Source organism: Phyllopteryx taeniolatus, chromosome 11 (assembly GCF_024500385.1).
Source record: "Phyllopteryx taeniolatus isolate TA_2022b chromosome 11, UOR_Ptae_1.2, whole genome shotgun sequence".
NCBI lineage: Eukaryota > Metazoa > Chordata > Actinopteri > Syngnathiformes > Syngnathidae > Phyllopteryx > Phyllopteryx taeniolatus.
In genome coordinates this window covers 18293630-18317014 of record NC_084512.1, presented here as the reverse complement: position 1 = coordinate 18317014, position 23385 = coordinate 18293630, and the positions used below count along the sequence as shown (strand labels likewise).

The 23385-nt window shown below is 40.7% G+C and overlaps 2 protein-coding genes across 4 annotated transcripts in view; one reads left to right on the top strand and one right to left on the bottom strand.

The window, feature by feature from the left end:
- zcchc24 (zinc finger, CCHC domain containing 24) overlaps positions 1-7822 on the bottom strand; it is a 50346-nt gene extending 42524 nt beyond the window's left edge. Inside the window, exons 1-2 of the mRNA XM_061788949.1 lie at positions 7319-7822; positions 2620-2820 (exon numbers count right to left, since the gene is read on the bottom strand). Of these exons, the coding sequence (XP_061644933.1) occupies positions 2620-2820; positions 7319-7561 (444 nt within the window). The 5' untranslated portion in view covers positions 7562-7822. The remainder of the gene's footprint in view (positions 1-2619; positions 2821-7318) is intronic.
- Positions 7823-8716: 894 nt separating this feature from the next.
- anxa11a (annexin A11a) lies at positions 8717-23365 on the top strand. 3 transcript variants are annotated; one of them, XM_061789380.1, is made up of 16 exons: positions 8718-8876; positions 9988-10039; positions 14324-14617; positions 14978-15054; positions 15563-15910; positions 15994-16081; positions 18941-19035; positions 19320-19433; positions 20228-20318; positions 20663-20742; positions 20826-20882; positions 20962-21055; positions 21349-21444; positions 21878-21936; positions 22570-22692; positions 22763-23365. In XM_061789380.1, the coding sequence occupies exons 3-16, from the start codon at positions 14326-14328 to the stop codon at positions 22820-22822; spliced, it is 1674 nt and encodes a 557-aa protein (XP_061645364.1). In that variant the 5' UTR covers positions 8718-8876; positions 9988-10039; positions 14324-14325; the 3' UTR covers positions 22823-23365. The 3 variants fall into 3 exon arrangements, with proteins under 3 accessions (XP_061645365.1, XP_061645363.1, XP_061645364.1); XM_061789381.1 differs by lacking the exon at positions 9988-10039 and having other exon boundaries at positions 8717-8876; positions 15710-15910; XM_061789379.1 differs by lacking the exon at positions 9988-10039 and having other exon boundaries at positions 8717-8876.
- Positions 23366-23385: the final 20 nt, after the last annotated feature.

The window sequence follows — 23385 nt, the reverse complement described above, 5'->3', positions numbered from 1 at the left end:
TGTGGTTTTCAGAACTGGCTTGATAAAGATATGGAAAAGATAATAAACACGCTAGATTATGTAGTACTTTGTGAACACTTCCACCGATGATGAGCATTACAGTCATTTGATTAATGCTCACATCTCAGCATTACTTGTACGAAAATGTAGGTGAATGTAACATGTTGCATGAAATACTCCTGGTCAAATGCCCATTAGAGTGGTCAATAGATGATCTAATTCCCACACTTTGGAGTTTGGCTTTGTCCACAAGATATTTCATCAGTGCACAGGTCTTTTACGGACCTCCTGAGACCAGCCATCATATGTCATAAAGCCAGTCAAAGCATTTTAATCTCCCATCTGGTCCTCGTTACTCCTCCATGCAAAAGAAACACTGCGCTGGGATTCGCCATTGCACCTCACCCAGGCGATGGGAGAAGAATAAGAATGGAGAGAAAATGAAGGAACCAGGAGTCTGACTGAAAAATACATTAGAGTAATATTTTAACCAAGGAAATCATACCATTATTAGGCTCCATTTCTCACCATGGAGTTTGCCTTTACAGGTCACCGTAGGACACCAAAGTGAACACCTGCAACACCTGCAAACCTAATCTTGATATGCCTTAGAGGAAGTTATTTGAAGTTACTTTCGCTTGATGCTCTACAAGGAGAGACATTTCAAAAACAACAAAAATCCTTAGAGAAGTGGGGTGGCCAGGAATTGTAATCGTCGACAAGGGTGGTGGTGGTGTGTGTGTGTCTATGTGTGTGTGTGGGGGGGGGGCCTTGAAAACCAATTGTCAACGGGCGGGGTGAGTGCTGATCTGACTGCTGGGGAGAATCCAACTTCTACCAGAAAATATTTTCCCTATTATTCACAAAACGTGGGAGGTGGCCGTTGGGATGGCCAACCTTCAGACACCCCCCGGGTCCGCCCCTGGTCATACCTTTCAACTAGTATAGCAAAATTGCAGCCCTGTCATTAAATGCAAACCAGTAACTCAGTCATTGACTTTTTAATTACTTCAGAACACCTGCTCACAAAACAAGTGTGAAATTACAAATGCAAGTAAATATTTTGTGAGCTATTAATGAAAACCTGTCTGTGTGAAAGCTGTTAACATTTTCTTCTGATTGTGTTCACAGCGGTCAGTAGGTCCTGCTCTGACCGCAACTGGGAGGAATTTTTCAAAAGTCTACACTAATACCACAAAAGGTTGCTAGATTTGTCACTAGCCACTTTTTGGGAGAAGAGATGCTAGAGTGGTCTGAATACTCACAAAATATAATGTCAAACTCGATAAGTTGGTAACACTTTATAGCTGCACTTACTTTTAGGACTCTCGGCTTCATTTGCATGAGACATGATCACCACCTCAAAACAAGCTGATTTCAGAACAGGTCTAAAAAGGAGGGCAAAAAAATTGATATATAATTTGATATATTTATATGTGTGTGTGCGTGTGTAGGTGTGTATGTGTGTGTGATTTTATCATTGGGGTATTTTGACGAAAGCTGTCCCTCAGCTCAATGAACAGGTAGTAAACAGGGGCTTCACTTTATTTGCAATTTGTGCAGTCAAACGCTGAGAAAACTAAGTACAAATGAACACTATCAGCTCCAAGATCAGGACGAAATACAGTGAAGCATACAACTGTCTTTTTGTAAACAATGACCTTGTTACGCTTGTCAAGGTGGTTAATCTAAGGTCTCTTCTCCTTGACACCTCTGCAGCCCACTTCTATTTGAAATCGCCTTGAAATAGGTTTGTTGATAAAGCTTTGTGACATAGAGAAGATTACCTAAGCATTTCTGTCATTTACAGACATGTTATCAAGAAACTCGGAAACTGCTTAAAATTGTGGGGCAGACACATATGTCATCTTTAATAGAATGTCATTGCAGGGTTCTCTACTTGATTGTTACTTGGAGGTACACAGGTAGGTCAGATTATTTTCTTTCTTTTGATGAGAATGCAGTTACATCACAATCTAAGTAAAAGCTGCCTTTTGATGTAAAGATTGGCCCTTTTAAGGCTGATGATTAAAAACATTTATTTCTATATGCTTTCATGGATGAGTGGTGATGAGAAGTCCTTGGGGTCATGACAAGCAGCTGGGGCCAAAGAAGATGCATTATAAAATAATCAGAGATGAGCATGAAAAAATGGAGCAGATACATGAAATCCATTTGGCTAAATCAGAGAGGACAGCTGTTCGTGTTTAGAACTATTAAATGATGAATCCACGCAGCCATACACAAACTTAACCCTTGAACTAGCCTGAGTGGTTTATTACAGCAATTATCACAGATGATTCCTAGCGGCCAGTTGAACGCATCGCAGTAAGAGGACGGCCAGCGCACAAATATACACACACACTTGTACACATGACTTTCGAAGACAGAGGCCAGCCTGTTTTACAAGTAGGTCAGAGCAGAGATAGAGAGAGGCAGCCATAAGGGAGAGAGCCAGAGAAAGAGGCTGCGGCAAAATCCGCTTTTCATATAAAACAAATTAAAAGACGTGTATCAAAAGAAAAACACCACATAAGTCATTTTACGGAAACAATAACATGTACTGATCGTGTAATGCTTATCTTTCTGCTAGTCGGTTATGTAATAAAGGGGACTTACCTGAGGGCAGTCTTTGATGTAATGACCCTTGTTGAAGCACAGGTGGCACAAATAATTTGGCGGCGGTCTCTTGTTGGGCTTTCTTGGCTCTGATGACAAGGAAAGGTCGGAGAAGTGGTCCGTCAGCGAGTTGAGTCCATCCACGATGTTGTTCAGGGAGCCATAAGGTGATACATTCTTATACACATTGTTGTTTAAGGCCTACAGAATAGAAGAGACATATGAGGTTAGACCTAAGTGATGACAGTACTAGTACAGTCTTGTCAGGGTGCTTTCACACCTAAAGTTCATCTTTTCAAATTTGAATCAGTTCATAAGTTTGTAAACTATTTCTAGTCTGTACATAGGTTGCTTTGCACTGCGTTTTAATTAAACTGTAATTTATTCCCACACAACCAACATGGTGTTGTCTCTTTGATCAGATGTGAGCACTATAATTGAACTGGTTTCGATTTGTGCAGACCGAACCACCTGGACCCAAGACCACTTCTCCTAAGTGGTGGTGGTATGGTTCCAAACTTATTCTGCTGTGATTTGCTTGTAGTGATAAAGTGATCAGACCTCGGTCCAAGCCAACTGACAAACAAATGGGCTTACACTGCATAACTACGGGTAGTCAACAGATTACATGGTTAACTTACCAAACGTGTCTTTAGAGAGGACAAGCTCACATACAAAATGTTTACTGTAAGTTTACAAACCCATCAACTGATTTGGACCAGCTCTGCGTGTGACAAGAGAAATTCAACAAAAGAAAAGAAACTAGATTATTTTTGAATTCACATTGCAAGTTCATTTAACTTTCTGGTGCACTTCAGGAAAGGTGAACCAAGAGCACTTTCTGTTCACATTGCACAGGTTAAGCAAACTGTCCCATTGACCTCAAGTCCACGTAACTGAGACCACCATCCGAGGTCATCTCAGTTCTGTTAAGTTGAGAGTGATTTAATTTCATCTGAAGTGTTCACGTATGCGCAGAAAATGCTGAATAATCAAACTGACTTCGTTTGGACATCTGAAAGGGACCGGGTGTGAAAAGCCGCCAAAGAAGTCATGAATATTAGGGAGAGAGAGACTTAATATGTACCTAAACTTCAATGGTGCCTGTCTGATACATACTATAAGTACATACAACATCATGAAATAAACCGCAATTGCACTTTTGCACATTTTAAGATTCTGTGTTTAGTAAGCAATTTGCTTTGCATGTGTTCTCTCCAATTTCTGCTGGACAAAAACAAAAATGAGAAAAAACAAAGCCCCCAGATCTTTTCTCTCATTAAATTCAGAACATCTGGCGAGAGTCCCAGCTGTGCTCATGAGCTGGAAAAATACTAAGCAGGTTCACAGAGGAGAAGAACAGGACTTGACAGAGGATGAGTCATTGTAAACAAGATGGGAGGCATGTTCCTTCGCCAGCCTGCGGAACATCAGCAATGTCACCAGATGGTGGTGGCGGTAAACAAGCGGTGGTCAGTTTGCGTTGTCGCAGAATGCAGCGAACCATGCCCCTGACCCAGCTGCAACACTGAAAATGCCATCGGAATATTAATTCAGCCCACTTATCTTAATTTCCTTTCCTCTATTCTAAACAAAACCCATTTGGGTCATGTGAACATCACTCTTCTAAACCTTTCTCGAGTCGCCTCGTCACTGTTGACTTATCACCCAAAGCACATCAGAGAACTTGAGAAGTTTGAACTACACTTGATGATTAGAATGACTAGCTTCATTAGTTTATACCATGGCAATGTAAAGCTATTTATTTTATGAATGTCAATCACTATCACACATGGATCAATTGTCCCAAGTTGAGTCCAAGACAAATCTTGATTCATTTGGTTTAAGTCTGAGGCAAGTCTTAGACCTTTCGTTCTCAGTCCCCTGAAATCCCAAATCACTTTCATCCAAGACTCAAGCAAGTTTTAGGTACGTTTTTCAAGCAACCTTTGAGTATGTCAAAAGTTTTGTTCATGTCGTTAGAAAGTCATTGTATCCAAGTTGTAAATAATTCAAAACAAATCAAAATTAATTTGATCCCCTTAGTCAAGCAAGGCGTTTTTGGCGGGCCCGCGTCTGTTATTCCGTAAAGGCCAGAAACAGGTAGAGTTGTGTCTTGGTTCAGGCAGTTGTTCATATACTGGAGCTGTAGTGGGACCAGCTTGAGACTAAATAGGGAAAATTGGGGACCTGTATAAAACTTGGACTCAAGGTTTGGGACAGTCTTTTAACCTGAAAACCAAAATTAATATTTTGACAGCACTTTGAAACTTGGTTTGGGACTTTCTTTAAATTGGGACCAAATGACTTTAGATTTGCTTGAAACTTACTTGGCAATACTTTGGGTCTAATTTGTGACTTGTACCAAAAGACTTTGGACCTTCATGAAACTTTACAAAATGACATAGGACTTAATCCAGTACTTGGATTTAGTCTTATCGAATGTCCATGGTTCACCAACGAATGTGGTTTAGCATATTTCTAAACAAAGTCTACATCTGGCATTAAAAGATGTAGGTAGTCCTTTAACTGCACTAATGACAAACACTTGAAAAGACACATTAAAGCAAATGCCGCAGTGAGTGGGCTTGATGGGATCCACAGATAAAGTCATCCTCATCATGGAGGGTCAAGCATTTTTTGGGATCCAGCCCAGTGTCTGGGAAATAATGTTGCTGTTTAATGTTGCATTGCGCAGAAACCTAAAACTTGGCAACCTGGCCGCAGCTCCATGCCAAATCTATATATCTGCAGTCTGTTTGCCGTGGACTCTCTAACTAGCTCCAGCTTTGAGGCCGTGTTCATTTATTACATGTTGTCACTGTAAATCAAGCATCACGGTCCTGTCCATTCTCAGGTTTTCCATCTGCCATGCCTTTCAGCCCTGGGTATTACTGTGTTATGCGTTACCGCACACACACTTGTTTGTGTATTCACTTAGTACAGTTGTTGGGGCGCTACTTTGACAAACACAAAACTTCATTCTTTGGTCTTTCAGTCTCCAGCTGGCAAACCAAAAGTGATTTCACACAAAAGTAGGGTGGGGTGAATCTGTTAATTTGTTTCTTAGGTGAGCCAGTATTACGTGAGAGTGTTTGATGGATCGAGCACGTTTGGATCGAGATTTTGGTGATGGATATGTACATCAGCCGCTACAAAAGCCAGTAAATAATGTCCCGTGCAACCAAGCGAGATAAGATAAGATAAGATAAGATAAGATAATTGTTTTCCCAGATTTAGGATTGTGGTGTCGGCACATCAGGGGGCAATCACACTTTGTTGTTTTTAAACTGGAGCTGTTGTGCCTGGTGGGTGACCTGAGTTAGCATAAAACTGCAGGACGTTACAAAGGAAACTGCTATAGGTTAGAGTTAATGTAGCCTGGAAATAAAAACAGTTCCGACTTGAGCACTTTTTTGTCTTGAAAACAACTGCATTACTCATCTCATCATCAATTCTCTTTGGTTGTTTATTTAGCTTGGCGTAATCTGCATAGAAAGTTGCAAAATCCCCCGTGCCTCTCAAGTGTTTCCAGCCTGTATGCGTGCTCGCTCACTTTGAAACACGTTATTCTCATGTGGATTGAATTGCATTACACAATTGCATGCACACCCATTCTTCAGAGGACTGTTTCATGTTCAGTGACGTCTATAGCTATTACCATAATAAAGAACACGAGCACATCTACTTTGAGTGTAACCACACTAGGAATATAAGCACTGAGTGTGCCTAGTGGTGTGTGTGCAGTGTGCACAGTTTGTAGTATCAGGTTTGCGCCCTGCATACATTAGCGGCATATTTGTCCCTAAAATTACACAGCGCTTCAAAAATAGACAATACGCAAACACGAGTTGATTTTGTGTTTGCACGACTGGGTCTATTTGAAGAGGTCAGAAAACGACTAGTGTGGCCTGCCCAGCCTGCCTGTCACAGTAGTCCAAATTCATTTAACCTAAGGCAAGGCACTTTGGGCCAAGTCTCAGTTAGTCTCCGTGTTATTTGTGCAAAATGCCAGTAACGGGTTTGAGTTGTGTCCCAGGGAAAGTGACACCAAATTAATTGGGATTTGTTTCCTGTTTGAAACTTGGATGTACTTGAGACTTGGATAAAATGACTTAAGACATGAGTGGGCAATCTACGGCCTGCGGGCCGTATACGACCCATGAGGGGATTTAGTTTGGCCCGCCCTGCAATTATGCAAATTAATGAAACCTCTGAAGCACATTTAACCCACAAATTCTAGATAAACAGAATACTAAACATTGATCTGATTGTCTCATCATATTTTTTTCAGCAATTTACTATGGTCTTTTGGTTTCCCACCACCACTTTCTTAATTCGTCGTTGACACTTCGAACAAAATCTGCATACTTTAAATAGTATATATGCAAATGTCATCATTTCACAGCGTGCATTTGAGGAGTCAAAAGGCTGTAGGTAATTTTCGGAATGGAATTTCAAACTTGAGGGTGAGTGAATTATAATAGGAATTCTAATTCTCGTTGGATAATGTTGCGAAAACTTCCTAACAACACCCCCAAAACGGCTGGCTGCAGTCATGCTCCATATAAAAATGATCACAGCGGGTGTATCCTACCAGAATAGTCCGTGCACTAAGATTCCACGCACAGCCATGCAAGTATCCAACTCGGTTACTTGAAACAGACACAAAATGAAGACTGTTACACATATATGTCACCTCATTGCGCTGCAGCTGAAAGAAGTTGTTGAGATAGTTGGAGTTGAGGGAAGAGCTCAATTCGGCCGAGGCAGGACTCTTGCTGAAGTTGAGATCCGGGTGGGAAGAGTTGGGTTCGGGTCTGAAGGCGTCAAAGGCGCTGGTCTGGTGGTGGGGGTCTTGCAAGGAGAGATAGACCCAGTTGAGGAGTTGCGCAGGCTGGTACACGGAGGCACTCGTGTCTATGGCAGACAATAAGCTCATCTTCAATCCAAAGGGCTGAACTCGACTTGCCGCCGCTTATACTTTCAATGGAACTCGTTTCTTGGTGATTTTTTTTTTTCCCCCTCGGGGCGAGAAGTCGAGTCCTCCTTTTTGATCCCGAAAAAAAGAGCCCTTGTACGCTCCTCACGCCCGGAGCCTGGCCCCAGTTAAGTCTTAGTCAAAAGTCATAGTGCTAACATGTCAGTATAAAAAGTTTCCCCCCTGCTCCCCATGGTCCGCTGCTGCCTTTATTGCAGCGGGGCCGAGAGAGCCGTTTTGAATATTAAATGAGGACGCCGTCGAGTCCGCCGAGGACGTTGGCCAATCAGCGCTCGGAGCTCATGAATATTCATGATGGCGTTTTGAGTCAAATCGTTCGTCGGCCAAATCTGTTCTTGGAATCCCACAACCACCACCACCACCAAATTAAGTTATCACACTAGCGAGCAAGCTTACTTGCAGTTGTTTTTAAAAGTCATTCACTGACACTGACGGCTCTTGAATTCAAATATCCATGTCAACGTGAAGAACCTGCAGTGAATGAGTCAAAGATTTCAAGTTAAAATTCACGACGATGGGAGTTTTATCTGTGAAGGGTGTTTTTTTTGTTGTTTTTGGTTTTCAAACTAACCGTTAAAATACATTCCCCAGTTTTGACGGATATCAAAACAAAACGATAAATTCTGTATCTTAGTGACTTTTAACTTACATACAGCTGCTGAATCAGCCAGACGTGAAAGCCTTCCCAATGGCTCCCCCTAGTGGCGTCTTTCATCGACCATACAGTACTGGACAGTACAGTACATTTCAAATGAAACCATGTAACTTTCACTTTAAAAATAATACAACTCTTATGGTTTATTTTGAAAAGCATAATATTTAGTGACTTTGACAATTACAGTTACTCGCCCTTTACGACGTAAACAACTTGTTTGATTCGCTTTTATGTGTGGTTATCTTCTACGGGGGGGGGTGCTAAGTTTTAGGAAGCAACACTATTGTGTCAAAATCGCGTCGTGGAACATTACTATGCGCGACCGTGTCAGATGTCACATGTCTAATTAACATTTACGTATGCACGCGGTGAGTGGGAAAAAAACGCGTTGTTTATTGTGTTTGTCGTTGCCACGTTATGACAGCGGCGTGACAGGCAGCACAAGTGTGACACAACGATGGATGGGCGGGTCTTCTGCTCAAGATGGAAACCTTCTTGAGTGACCCACCCACACCCGCTGTAAGCCTGAAACGTCGAAACGCAAGCAGCAAGACGACTCGGCGGCGAGCCACCAAGAAGAAGAACGCTAACAGGCCCCAAGTAAGTCCCCAATTCCAATTCTTACATTTGGTTTAGGACAATGGCTTCGAAATACTAACAGACAAGTTATCTCTGGAGAGGTGGCGACTATTTTTGTGAGTCGTTTGGCGGTGTTACGTTACCATTTTTCTTTTTAATGTACCCTCCTCGCTACCTCGACCACTGCATGCTTATCTTTAGCTTAACTTAAAACACCGTACGGCTAAACTGAGCCTTAGCTCTTTTTTTCGTCAGCGTCTTCGACTGAAGACGTCTAACTGTGTGGTTACGATTTAATTTAGTAAAATCTCAGTCATTTATTTTAGCCCGAGGCACAGTTGGGCTAGCGCGACCAAGCTTATCTGCTGTGTGTTTAAGTTAGCCATTGTCAGTTTATTTCCTCGCTTATGACCACAATAAAATGGGAGGCTCCAATAAGGAAGTTGCACTATTCTGTGGTATTAACAGGACTGCAGTTTTGTCCCCTTTATTTTTACACTTACGTGTCAATACACTACTGTTGTACTATCGTTTGCAACTATTCAATGTGTGAATGTGATTTGTAGTGGTCAAAATGGTGTATTTCACATAAAGACATATATGCACATTTAGATGGCTTTCCTCCGTGCTTATTTTTAACGTTTGTCCAGTTGAAAACAGAAAAGACCTGTGTATGCTGCTTGTAAATCCAGTGACGTCATACACGGAACAAGCAGACCTTTATACAATAGTTAAAGTTCTGTACTTTTCAAGGAAGGTAACTGTATGGAATCAGATTTGTGCCGAAAAGATTCACACAAAACGTTTTAACTCGCAAACGCAATTGACTACTTTTACGTTTCCGTTTTTTCTTACGTTTTTTTTTTTTTTTTTTTTTCCGTTTACGTTTGTTTTTTTCGTTATTTCGCTTAGGTTTTTTTTTTTTTTTTTTTCGCTAACATTTTAGTTTTTTTTCATTTACGGTTTCAAGTTTTACGTTTGTTTTTTCAGCTGACTTTTGGCAGAAACCTCTCGGGTGGGTGGGCTTTATGAGAAATGCGTCCTCATTGGCTAATTTGTTTTGAGTGACAGCTAATCCCCCTGGATGTGATTTTTTTTGTTTTTAATTTTTTTCCCGCATCACACTGAGCAGCAGAGCCAACGTTAAGAATCCAAGATTCAATTTTCGATCACCATAAAGAAGTGTAAGTATCTATCGTATATGTTGTCAATGCTGTACTAGGAAGAAGTGATGTTGTAACATAATGCTTGTAACATGTTAGAAGTGCACAGCCACAGTTTATTAACAATTTAGCAGCTAAATATTGTTAGCTATATTGCTAACGTTAGCTACCAAACTAACCCGTCCGTACTCTACACTATATGGCCACTGGCGACATTTCTTTATCATCTTATGATGATTACATTACTATCAAGGTCAGTGAAAAAAAACAAACTTAAAACTGAAACCGTAAATGAAAAAAACTGAAACTTAAGCGAAAAAAACAAAAATGTAAGCAAAAAAAATCGAAAAAACTGAAACGTAAGCGAGGAAAAAACAAAAACGTAAGCGAAAAAACTTAAAAGCAAACGCAAAAGCTGTCATTGCGTTTGCGTTTTAAAATGTTTTGTGTGAATCTTTTTGGCACAAATTTGATTCCATGTAAATGCAGAAAAGAAAAGCCTACAAGAAACATCCCTGACATAAGATGAGTGAAGGATACAAAAATAGCCTTTGGAGAATTATCTCCCTCCCTGGATCCTGTAGTGCTAGTATAGTGCTGTAGTTAACACTTCTAGCCTTGGAGGAAGGTTTAAGAGGTATCTATCTATCTATCCACCCACCCACCCACATACCGGCGCTATATACCTACTGGGGGCGTGCCTTTAACGGCCTCTTTCACGCGCACCCTTCCGCCTTTAACATCCGCAGGCTGTCTTCAGTCACGTCCGCCTTTCCTCTATATAAGCAGCAGGTCGGCAGGTTTACAGATTTTGGAACTTGGTGCACACATAAGGCGCGCCGCATTATAAGGCGCCCTGTCCATTTTGGAGAAAATTTTCGAATTTTAAGTGCGCCTTATGGTCGTGAAAATACGGTAATGTGATGTTACACAGTTGGTTGCTTTCATACTAAAGGCTTTTGTACTGTCAAGGGCTTGGCAAGACTGCGGACTTTGATGTGCACGGTTAGTGGTTGCGCCAGCCATCTTTGCACCATTTTTGTGCCATTTTAATCATCCATTGAGAAAAATGTGCATAGAGAACGTTTTAGTGAAATAAAGGCCATCTCGACGCTATAGGTCCTTTGAATTAAAGACTGAAAATCTTGAGTGTGAAAGGATGTTTGTCTGTGTCGTGTAAATCCTGGCGACCAGTCCAGGGTGTACCCTGCCTGTCACCTAAAGTCAGTTGGTATAGGTGCACCCTCTACCCGATTGAGGGCAAGCGGTATAGAAAATGGATGCTTGAAATAATGCTTTTAACTGTAACATTTCTGAAAATAGCATGAATAGGAATTAGGCAAAAATTCCAATACAAGCATAGCATGGTGTGGTCTGAGAAGAAAAGCATATTTAAACATTTCTCTGTCTATGTATTTAAAGTTTACCCGAGAGAAGTTTAGTGCACTTTTGGTTTATGCGTATCTTTCCAATGTTTGGTCCTGGAACTGGTTGAGTTACAATACTGTGCAAACTCGGAAGTTTCTGTTCCAGTATGCTGGCCGACCTCAAATTTATTCGCATTTAGAAACAGTTTTTACCCATAGGAAATAAAAGTACCAGCAATCCATTGCAGAGTAAACTGTCACCATCATAAAACCTTAATTAACTGTACAGACTTTTTTTAAAGTGTTATTTTAACATTCTTGGCTGAGATACAAATTTCAAAAATAACCCTGTTACATGAAAATGTTAAAACAATAAAATACCCGGTACTCTTAACTTCAATGACGAGGACTCACGGTAAAAACAGTAAAACACTTAACCTTAATAACAAATTATACATGCAAATCAGTCGCCTTTTGGCGAAATACGCCGTTTTGAACTCAAAATAGACCATTTATGTAAATCGTATCGATCTGATGAGTTTTTCTTGGGGTTGGGGTTCTAGACTGACGTCATAGACTGTTTTGTACTCCTTGAACGCTGGCAGCTAGATCCATTCCACACATCCACACACATGTAATTGTGAATATTACTTCACGGCGGACTAATATGCGGCCTGAGGTTCCGCCTGTGCGGTCGAAGTCACAGGAGTCGACGAGATCAGAAAAAAAACACTTCCGCCGCTTCTGCTGTTAAGAAGAAACGGTACTTTTACTCCATTACAATGATCTAAATGTCTCTCGCTACTTTTATTTCCCAATTGTTGCTTATTTATCAACTATTTCATGCGAGAGACTACGGCTTCCGCATCGGGCGCTGTTTGCGTCATCCAGTTTAAGCGCTAGTGACGTTTAAGTCGAGTTCACCAATCAAACGACACAAGAAAGTCACATGACCTCACACGACGTCTTCCATTGGGTTTCCCGGACATAGGTATTCACACTAGATAAGCCTGCACCGCTGATCATCATGTGTACGTGGGGGCCATGTTGGGAAGGTTGTCGTTACCATGAAGGCAACGGCACGCTACTCTTGTTTACATTTAGACGAACAAAAAACAACAGCTTTCATGTATTATAGTATTTGTCTGGCACCGTCTGCCCAAACGTGGATATTTCAGCTCACTTATAACTTGAGAAAACACCGTACAGTAAATTGCAGACATATTTTGTATTTGTTTATTTTTTTGACTGTGCATACACATGTACAGCAACATGAGAATTTGTACATTCACATTTTATTTTGTATTTTTTATTTTTTATTATTGATGTTCATGATGTGGTTAAAAAAAAAAATCTGAAGTTACTCACTATTTACTCAGTACTTGAGTAATAATTTCATTGCGTACTTTTCACTCTTACTCCAGTAATTTTTTTGAAGGACTACTTACTTTTACCTTGAGTCACGTTATTGTCAAGTAACAGTATTCTTACTTGAGGGCAATATTTGGCTACTCTACCCACCTCTGAAGCGGACATCCTCTATTGCTACTCTTACATTTAAGCAACATTTTTGCTCATCAGATCAGCGAGTGTGGTATTTGTCGCGCTGGTCTTTTGTATTTTCGCGTTGAGGTGCTGCGGGTCGGGGCCCTGGTTGTGGTCCCAAGTGGAACCGCAAAGCACACGTAACATCGGCGTCAAGAGCTGATCCGCTAGTACATTTTGTATTAATTAGGAAACGCGGCTACAATTATCTAATTAGTTTACTGATTTTAAATGTATTAAGCGACAGAGCGCTGTTAAGGATTATGTCACAACACAGAATGAACTAACTTCAAATTCAGAAATGGCCAATAAAAACATAAAAATATTGTACTTCATATTTTCCTGGAGGACTCATTTGGGATTAGCCTTTGAAGTTGGTAAAACAGACAATGATTTTTGTCAATTCTTTTCCAGAATGAGAGTGCTTAAAGAAGAGGATGTTATTCATGTGGCACAGCTTGAAGCAGGCATCAGTTCCAGGTGGAGATGGGCCTGTCTCAAATTGGAGGCCAGAACAAAAAAGCAAAGAAATGAGGCAAATTTAATTTTAATGTACTTGAGCGGTGTAAATAAGTTTTTCTGCGCGAAGATTATTTTTTTTGCCTTACTGTACAGTACACCCTGAACTGGTCGCCAGCCAATCGCAGGGCACATATAAACAAACAACCATTCGCGCACACATTCACACCGAAGGGCAATTTAGGGTCTTCAATCTATCTACCGTGGATGTTTTTTGGATGTGGGAGGAAACCGGAGTGCCCGGAGAAAACCCACGCAGGCATGGAGAAAACATGCAAACTCCACACAGGCGGGGTCAGGATTTGAACCCTGGTCCTCAGAACTGTGAGGCAGATGTGCTAACCAGTCGACTACTGTTCCGCCGTGATTAATCATAAACAATAATTTTATATGGTGGTGGTACACTTAGGCAGTTGTTTTGAAATGTATGTCAATCATATGGTTGTGGTAATGCTCAAAATTTAGTGGTTTTCCCTGGGGAAGTGGGTTGGAGCCTTCACTATAAGAACTGGCCCCTCTGAGCCGAACAAATGATCAAATAAAAGTAAAGCCTTTTTTTTTGTTTTTTGTTTTTTAATTTAATAGATCTGTTTTGTCTTCCACTGCTTGTTGCAGATAAACTTGTTCACAGTAAAATGTTGAGCAAATATCGTATCTCGAGTGACTGTCAGTCTTTATTCTTTATCATGTGCTGTGCGACCAGCTGAAAAAGTTGGTTCCACCAGTGCTACTTGTCCAAATAATTTTTTTTCCCAGAAAATTACAAACTTAGGAGAATTCAAATATAGTCTCGACACCAAGAACATAAAGAAGAACATCAACGTGTAATATTCCGACACTCTAATTCACTTAATGTGTTCTTTTGTCTTTGCAGCCATGAGCTACCCTGGATACCCTCCTCAGGCCGGTGGATACCCACCACAACCTGGTGCTTACCCACCCCAAGCAGGAGGCTACCCTCCTCAGCCTGGAGCCTACCCACCCCAGGCGGGAGGCTACCCACCCCAGGCGGGAGGCTACCCGCCCCAGGCGGGAGGCTATCCGCCCCAGGCGGGAGGCTACCCGCCCCAGGCAGGAGGCTACCTGCCCCAGCCGGGGGGCTACCCGGCCCAGGCGGGAGGCTACCACCCACCCCAGGCAGGAGGCTATCCACCGGCACCTCCGCAAGGTAAGGCAAGGGCGGGGAACTGACTGCCCGCCATGCAATTCTACCCCCCAAATTATATTTTTTTTTCTTTTCAACATAGCCTGCAGGACTTTTTTTCCTACCCTTTCCCAAAGCAAACAAACCTCTCCTGTTGCTAAGAGACACAAGTAGCACAGTCTTCTTTTACTCCTGCTCTCTTTCAATTCTACAGTGCTCCCATTCTGAGTTGAACACACTGTCACACACATGTTGACAAGTCGGAAAGTTCCAGCAAGAGGAGTCATTTCTCCATTTATTGTTCCAATCTAATATTGTTCATTTTTAGGTTTTCAGCAGCCAGTGCAATGTAGGTAACAGTTGAATGTTTGTTTTGTGCTGCAGGCAGCTGGGGAGGTGGGCCAGCTGGCGGGTATCCCTCCATAGGTGTGGACAACCTCACCAACCCCGGATATGGCATGGTAAGTTTACATTATTAAGAAAGGCTCCTACATCTTAAAAACGTGTTTTAATATGTATGTAATGCTACATGATGAGATGATTGCGTTGAGCATTGCAGTTAGAATGAATTGTGCAGCCATAACTGGACTATTACGTCCTGACACTTTATGGTAAGTCTGTTATTGAAGTTTGCATCCTAAAAAGAAAACCTCAGCATTGCTTTTTTTTTTTTTTATTAGTTAGCTCATCTTTCTCGCTTTCTTGCATGAGAAGAATAAACATCAACATCATGAAATTATCATCCATACCTCGCAAGCTTGCCCATGTTGTGCAACTTTTAATCCTTTCTCTTTTCTGATTCTTTGTCCTGTTTGTATTTGTGATGTAAGAATTCCTGTTTCACTGCATAGCATGGCCACACTTTGTTTGGATACATGTCATAAGCATTTACATATTGAGTAGTAGTAGTAGTACTTCATTTATGGATCTTCGCCCATATTATGGAATGCCAATCTTTCCAAATTACAGGCCAACCAGATGTGCCAAGGCATAGGGTGTTTTTCTCCCAACCCATCCATGTACGCCCATGCCCCAGGGGGGTACCCGGCTTTCTATCCACCAGGCGGGTACGGTGTCCTTATCCCTAACCAACAGTCATATGGCCTGTACCCACAGCCAGGAGGAAACATGCCCCAAGGCCCAGGGATGGGATACCCTGGCCACCCTATGCCCGGTTACCCTCGTGCACCATCTCCCAACCCCACCGGGTATGGAGCAGCACCGGCACCTATGCCAGGATACCCAAAGGTCCCTTCTCCGAATCCATCGACGCAAGCGTATGGAGGCGGAGCCATGCCAATAGCCCCACCTATCAATGTAAGAACCAACACGTTTCAAAGAAAAATTTCCCATGAAATATTGGAAAAAGATGACCTTTTGTTGCACTTGTGTAATCACAGAAAGGGTTCAGAGGGACAATCAAGGATTTTCCTGGAGCGGACCCTCTAAAAGATGTGGAGGTCCTGAGGAAGGCCATGAAGGGCTTTGGTAAGTGACTGACAACTCCATTTTCCTACCTTGTTGCTCGGATCTTTTTGTGAAGCTGCTTTATGCCGGTCAAACCCATACTCAAATATTTTCATGGTATTTGGCTGGATGCAAATCATGTCGCAACAGATTTGGGATCCCGCTTGTGTATTAGGCTATTCTACGGTCCCGGGACAGGCACTTACATCTGTTGAATGGCCCTGTTCTGTTGAAAGCAATTGTCCCTGTCCTACATATAATTTATATTGTACCGAATGCTAGCGCTGGCGTTGTGTGTCTTATAATATGGCAATATCCCGCTTTACTGGGTTCTGTATAACAGGTACAGGTGAATTTTGTTAGATTTGTGAAAAGATTGGAAAATGTAGACATTGCGTAGTATGTCTGAGCTTTCCTTTAAACGAAGACCAACACCAGCCTTCATCCAGAGAACCCACAAAATTAGAGCCACAGCAGATAACCCGGCATTTATCCGCTTCTGGCTTTTACTCAGAACCCGGCGAAGAACCTGTTATTTCTGCCAACTGTGTGCACTTTACACAGCAACTCGGCTCCGTGTGATTGCATAATTAGATGTGTGATGATGCCAGCCTCTGTTGTGACATATAAACACTTGTCTGACAGCAATAATTGTTTTCAACAGAACCGGTTGGAAAAGTGAGTCTCTGGTAGGGGTTGAGTCAACTAATCGACTTTACCACTGCACCATGACGACCATTGCTTGAAGTCAAATAATCGCCTATCAGGTGTTTTTGCATTAACAACACGGAAGCCTCGCTCAAATTAACACGTGGTCGGTCGGCGCACCAAACTTTACAGCGGTGCCTCAAGTGTGTGGAAATATTTTACTAAAAATTTGGGAAGTGGTAGTACGGTCACTTTCAAAAAATGAAAGTTGATCCTCAAATATAACAAAAGCACAAGTGCCATGAAGAACCATCTGAAATGGCATCTGCTAATGCTAGGTGACAAACAGCCTGGATCCTCACGTCAGCTAATTCACCAAATGCCCTCCTGCAACAGTGAAAATATACTGTCGCATCTGCTTAGACAATGCAAAGACAAGCTGTGGGTGATCAATAATCTCTTTATTGTGAAAATGAATGGTTAATGTTGTTCAAACCTTCATTCCGCAGACATACGGCGAGCTCTTCTTCCTCTTTCCCGTCACCCCTCCTCAATTCACCCAATCTAATCACAAATCACACTCTGGCCTTCATGGTCTCACAGACACATAGATCTTATAAAAGTCTTGCAACAATCTATGTACATTGTGACACAACAATGAACGAGTCGGGGGATGGGGCTAGTGCAACTGAGGAGAGCAGCGAAAGTGAGTCACCTTGTTTAGAATCAAAAGGAGTTAACAAGTGCAAAAAAATATCAATGACGTCATCGATTACTTGACATTGACTCAACTTTCATCACCTTAGTGTCGACTACAAAAAAGTCGTTCGACCCAGACTGTCTCGTGTTAAACTTTGCACTCCTGTCTAAAGTTTCCTTAACCACAGGTGTCGTCCCACATCTTTTACAGCTGTGTTACTGCCTCTGGAAGGGGTAACATTTTCAGGTTGACTTTGTCCCCCACTTTTATAAGAAGTGTAAAAGCGGCTATTATTCTTTTGTTTTGTTATTGAACATGTTAAAGAACATGTAACACAAGATATAATAGAAAGTCAAAGAAAACTTGGAAGAAAAGAATATCGATAGATATCATTGAGCACAGTTTACGTTCAAAAGAGTAGGAAGAAGTAAAAAAAATAATAATAATTATCTAGTCCTACATGAAATTTTCTTCAATTAAACCACAAAAAAACTGAGAATTGTTTTGGGCAATAAATAAGAGGATTAAATTGCTGTTAATAAATACCTGGAGTCACTCTCTTTAAAAACCAAAGACTAAGTCTGAAACCTTAGTGTACTGATAGATTCCAACCCAACTTTCAACAGTCAGATCAAATCAATTACTAAAACTGCCTTCTACTGTCTGAAGAACATATCTAGAGTGAAGGCTTGCATGTGCCAAGCAGACCAGGAGAAGGTCATCCATGCTTTTATCTCAAGTAGACTTGACTATTGTAATGGTCTTCTGACTGGACTCCCCAAAAAGAGCATTAAACAGCTGCAACTCATTCAGAATGTTGCAGCTCGGGTTCTGACCAGAAGAAAGAGGTCAGAGCATATTACTCCAATTCTAAGGTCTTTACAATGGCTCCCAGTCAGCTTTAGAATAGATTTTAAAGTTCTGCTACTGGTCTATAAATCACAAAATGGTTTAGGTCCTGAATACATGAAAGAAATGCTAATGGAATGTAAACCCAGTAGGGCTCTGAGATCGACAGACTCGGGTCAAATCATGGAGCACAGAGTCCAAAGCAAACATGTTGAAGCAGCATTTAGCTTTTATGCTGCACACAAATGGAATAAGTTGCCAACAGAAGTGACGTCAGCCCCAAGGGTGAATATGTTTATGTCCAGGTTAAAACTTATTCTTTTTTCTCATGCTTTTTAGAGCATTTCCACTTTGAAATTATATTTCTTGCACTGTACACTGTTTTAATTGCACTTTTAGTTTTATTTTTTCTCTTTGTTTTAAATGTTTTAAAGCTGTTTTTTTCTTCGTTTTTAAATGCTTTTAATCATGTAAAGCACATTGAGTTACCTTGTGTATGTAATGCGCTGTATAAATAAATTTGCTTTGCTTTGCTTACCCCTGATTTATACAGTACATAACAGTATTCATTTAGCATGAATATGGATTGTTATTAAATGTAATTTAAATGTATTTATGTATTCATTCATATCTGGGTAATAAACTCAAGCTCTAGCTGACATTGTGTACTTGTGTGTGTGCAGGAACTGATGAGCAGGCCATCATTGACTTGCTGGGGAGTCGCTCCAACAAGCAGCGTGTTCCTCTGCTCCGTGCCTACAAAACATCTTATGGGAAGGTAAACCTATGGTTATTCTTAATGCTCATTTAGTGTGGCCACAGCTGCCTGTTTCTATAATGAGAAAATCTACAGTTTTTAAAATAGTGCAGGTGTTTAAACAGCGTTCTCCATATAGAAAGTCAAGCGTAGGCTTAGCAAGTGTTGACAAGCGGATGACAGGTGCTGCCAGCAAAATGGAAAGAGGGTTGGAGGACACACTCAGAGCTCATTATAGTTTGTTTTTCATAGCTCTAATAATTGATGAATGACTTCAGTTATTCCAAGCTTGTTTCCATTTTCAGGATCTGATTAAGGACCTCCACTCTGAACTGTCAGGCGACTTTAGGAAGCTGGTCATGGCCTTGTTGAAGAGCCCGGCTCAGTTTGATGCCTCCGAGATCCATAATGCCATCAAGGTAAACACTCACACCCTAAGGCTTTATCAATCCACAGTATATATTCAATACATATTATTTCAGATGACCAAACAAGCAATGGCAACGTGGAGGGCTTTTATTTATTTATTTATTTTATTCTATTTATTTAAAATATGTTATGTATTTATTTTTTGTTTTTAAATGAAATTAAGCCTTTGGGAGAACCAACCCCGAAAAAGCTTATTGGTGGTATATCCCCATTTTTTTTGGACAAAATTAGTATTTATTTTTTTAAATGCAGTTATAATGCTTGTCAATTATTTGTGGATTTTCTTATCCCTCACGAACAGCGGGAGTCCACTACATATGTTAGCATTAAGCTTGCAGTCTGTTCTTAAGGCAACATTGTTTGGTGATCTGTGTTTGATGTTTAGTTTGACAGTAAACTTCAACTGGGAGTGGCATTAAACCGCTTAAAGCCTTAATTGTTTACTATTTGTCAAACTGTGAGTTCACTCGCACCATGCAGCGCTCGTATCTCAAGTTTGCGTTTACAAGTCAAAGGCTGTATTAAATTAGCTAGAGATGTTTATATTACCTTGTCGGCAAAGTTAGTCGTGCTGTTGTGTAAAATTTCGTATCTCAGGGCAACACTGTCAAATTTTTTTTTTTGCTTCTATAATTTTAAAAGAATCTAGCATTGGCATGAAATGAAAATATTTTGGGAAATGGCTTCTGTTGTCAGTTTGAATAATGATTTCTTACTAGACAGGAAGACTGTGCTCCGACAAAGCCACAGGATGAGATTATATTTTGCCACGTGTTGCCCGCAGGGTGCTGGAACCGATGAAGCTTGTCTGATAGAGATCCTGTCGTCTCGTTCCAACGCAGAAATCAAGGAGATAGCTCGTCTTTACAAAACAGGTGAGACCCTTTGAGCCGGCAGGTTTACGACTAATCGCCATGTTCACAGTTTGATTGATATTGTCAACATCCAGGTTGACGGGAGGCAGACATTCAGACAAATCGAGATATACTTCCTTGAAAACATCAGTTGTGGTCCTTTGCTACAGTGTAAACTCCAAAGTCGAATCCTCCTAAGAATAATAAAATATGGCAAATGTTTGCTCCAGCTATAGTCGTTTTATTTGATTTAATTGTTTGGGACTAAAACTGACAAATTTTTGAGGCACACTTGAATAGTGATCGTACAAGCAAATATTCTACAATCAGTTGTTCGTTTGGTTCACTTCATCGCCTCAATTTAGAATTCAAGAAGTCTATGGAGGATGCCATCAGCAGTGACACCTCAGGACACTTCCGTAGACTCCTGATCTCTCTTGCACAGGTACAACAATGAAACTTTTGAATGAAAATATTTATCTGCAACTGCAGGGAGACTTAATCGTGTTTCCCCCCCCTTCTCTATAGGGTAATCGTGATGAAAGACCAAATGTCGACCTTTCACTGGCCAAGCAAGATGCTCAGGTACAATCTGATTTATACAAATTCATAACCATTTTGTCTATCGTCATGCATGTACATACATTTGCCGCTCTCCTCCTAGGCCCTGTATGCCGCTGGGGAGAACAAGCTGGGGACGGACGAGTCCAAATTTAACGCCATCCTATGCGCCAGGAGTAAAGGCCATCTCAAGACAGGTGGGCACTAAAGTAAACACAAGGGATGTCAATGTCTTCAGTTTAAAATGTTTTCTTTTCACTGCACCAACGATGACCATGTGTTCCGGTCGTGTTTTTTTTTTTTTTAATAACTCTTGGCTATGTTTTTATATTTATTTATATTTCATGTTTAAACTCAATTCATATGTAAATTTTATTTAATATGTCATGCTAATAGCGATAACCGTGAGCTTTTTGGTCACTATAATCGTGATATTAAATTTACATACCTTTTCATCTCAAGTCTCAATGTATTTTTGTGTTGCATGTAGTTTTTATGGAGTACCAGAAGATGTGTGGCAGGGATATCGAGAAAAGCATCAGCAGGGAGATGTCAGGAGATCTGGAGAGTGGCATGTTGGCAGTGGGTAAGAGGGGAAGAATAAAAAACATCATCAAGTGTTGTCACCCTGCCCACATTGTGTTATGAACACAGATTTGTTTTGCATAACCAGTTAATGACATGTTTAGTATGTGTACACTGAATCATGGATGCAGCATTTATGTGTAAAATATTTTCCAGATGATTGATGCCCTGTTTGTTTCTTTCTTTTTTTACCATCAGGGTTATGGTACTGTAACCTATTTAATCTGTTTCATTTGTATCAATCCACTGCAATTTTACCTTTTTTACAAATAGATTTTCATTGTGTGCACTGCAGTGTGCATGTTGCATGATATTCCAGTTTTGTTGTAATATATTTTAAGGTTGTTGTGTTTTCATCTTGTAATGATAGTTATTGTTCTCTTGCTATTAAATGACAAGTATTTAGTGTTAACAGTGTATGTTCTCTATTCCAGTGAAGTGTATTAAGAATACACCAGCCTACTTTGCTGAGCGGCTTTACAAGGCCATGAAGGTGAGGGATATTCTGAATGTACATGTATGTGTTTAGGGTTGCACGACTTTAGATTTTTTTAAATTTTATTTATTTTGTTTCCAGTGATGCTAATGTGATGAAAGTCTAGTTGACATTGACTAGTCAATCATGATATGAATGATCTTTTGTCACTGCAATACTATAGTTAAACATTTTTTTTTTTTTAAAAACACGCTTAAGTCAGGAATCTTTTGCAATCATCAATGTTCACCGACAATAGCTAACTATTGAGAGTGCACAGAGTACAACACGTCCTAAGTAGCGGTGGTAGGTGGTAAATTAGCTAGAGATGTTTGTTACCTTGTGTCAGCAAAGGTAGTCATGCTGTTGTGTAAAAAACAATTCTGCCTAGCAGTAGACACATTTCACATTAGGTGTGTCCCAAACTTTGGACATTCTCTGTTGGCTCGCCGCCATCGTGCCAACTTATTTCCACATGGAGTGGCGCAGTAACATTAGTCTGTGTGCAAAGATGAGCCCTGTGAAGCTTTGAGGCGGAGACTTTGCATAAACGTTTTTGTAATCGATTTATTCGAGCTATTCAATTAATCGCTTCAGCCATAGAATATGCACTATTTCACTCATTCTCATTACGTGTGTGCGTGTGCTTAGGGGGCTGGTACTAAAGACACCACTCTCATCCGAATCATGGTGTCCCGTTCTGAGGTCGACATGCTGGATATCCGCCAGGAATATGTGAGAAACTATGGCAAGTCACTGTACACGGACATCTCCGTAAGTATTATTACTGAGTTTGATCGGCAACCATGTTGGATACAAAAACAAGTTTCCAATCTCCTAACAGGGCGACACATCAGGAGACTACAAGAAGCTCCTTCTCAAGCTGTGTGGCGGCAGTGACTGAAGCGATCACATTTCATGTGCCTTCAATTGTAATCCGTTTTGGCTTTCTATTGTCACAGCAATATACACAATACACAAGCTGCAAAAATGCATGCCATGGCAGTGTCCTCTATGCAATGTTTACCATGCTGTAACCTCACATGGACACTTGGGATACAATAGCCACACAAAAGCTTTTATATTTTTTACATACTGAATATTTGATTTAAACTAGGAGTTCCTATGCATTACATGTGAGAAAAAGCTTTATATTTTTTAAATATATATATTGTAAATGTGCCTACATGGGCAGATATGTTATATCTGGTTCATCTGTCAAAAGTTTAATAATTTTCAACAATGCAGAATTGAATTGTGCCCAAAGTGCCACAACATATCACGCCATGCCATGTAATCTCTATAATTTAGTCAACTTTGACATTTTCCTTATCATTGTTGTGCTTTGTGGTTAAGAAGCTTGTGAATGTGGAGCGTCATATTTCAATTATTTGTCTGGAGTTTTATATTCACCAGTCTCAGAAAATAAACACTTGACGACTGACAACTTTGTGGCTTATCTAATCA

Excerpts from the sequence above, each read along its gene's own strand:
- anxa11a (XM_061789379.1), top strand. The coding sequence starts at position 14,326 with ATGAGCTACCCTGGATACCCTCCTCAGGCCGGTGGATACCCACCACAA. Across the intron at positions 19,434-20,227 it reads AGATCCATAATGCCATCAAG|GGTGCTGGAACCGATGAAGC; the intron begins GTAAACACTCAC and ends TGTTGCCCGCAG. Across the intron at positions 20,319-20,662 it reads AGCTCGTCTTTACAAAACAG|AATTCAAGAAGTCTATGGAG; the intron begins GTGAGACCCTTT and ends GCCTCAATTTAG.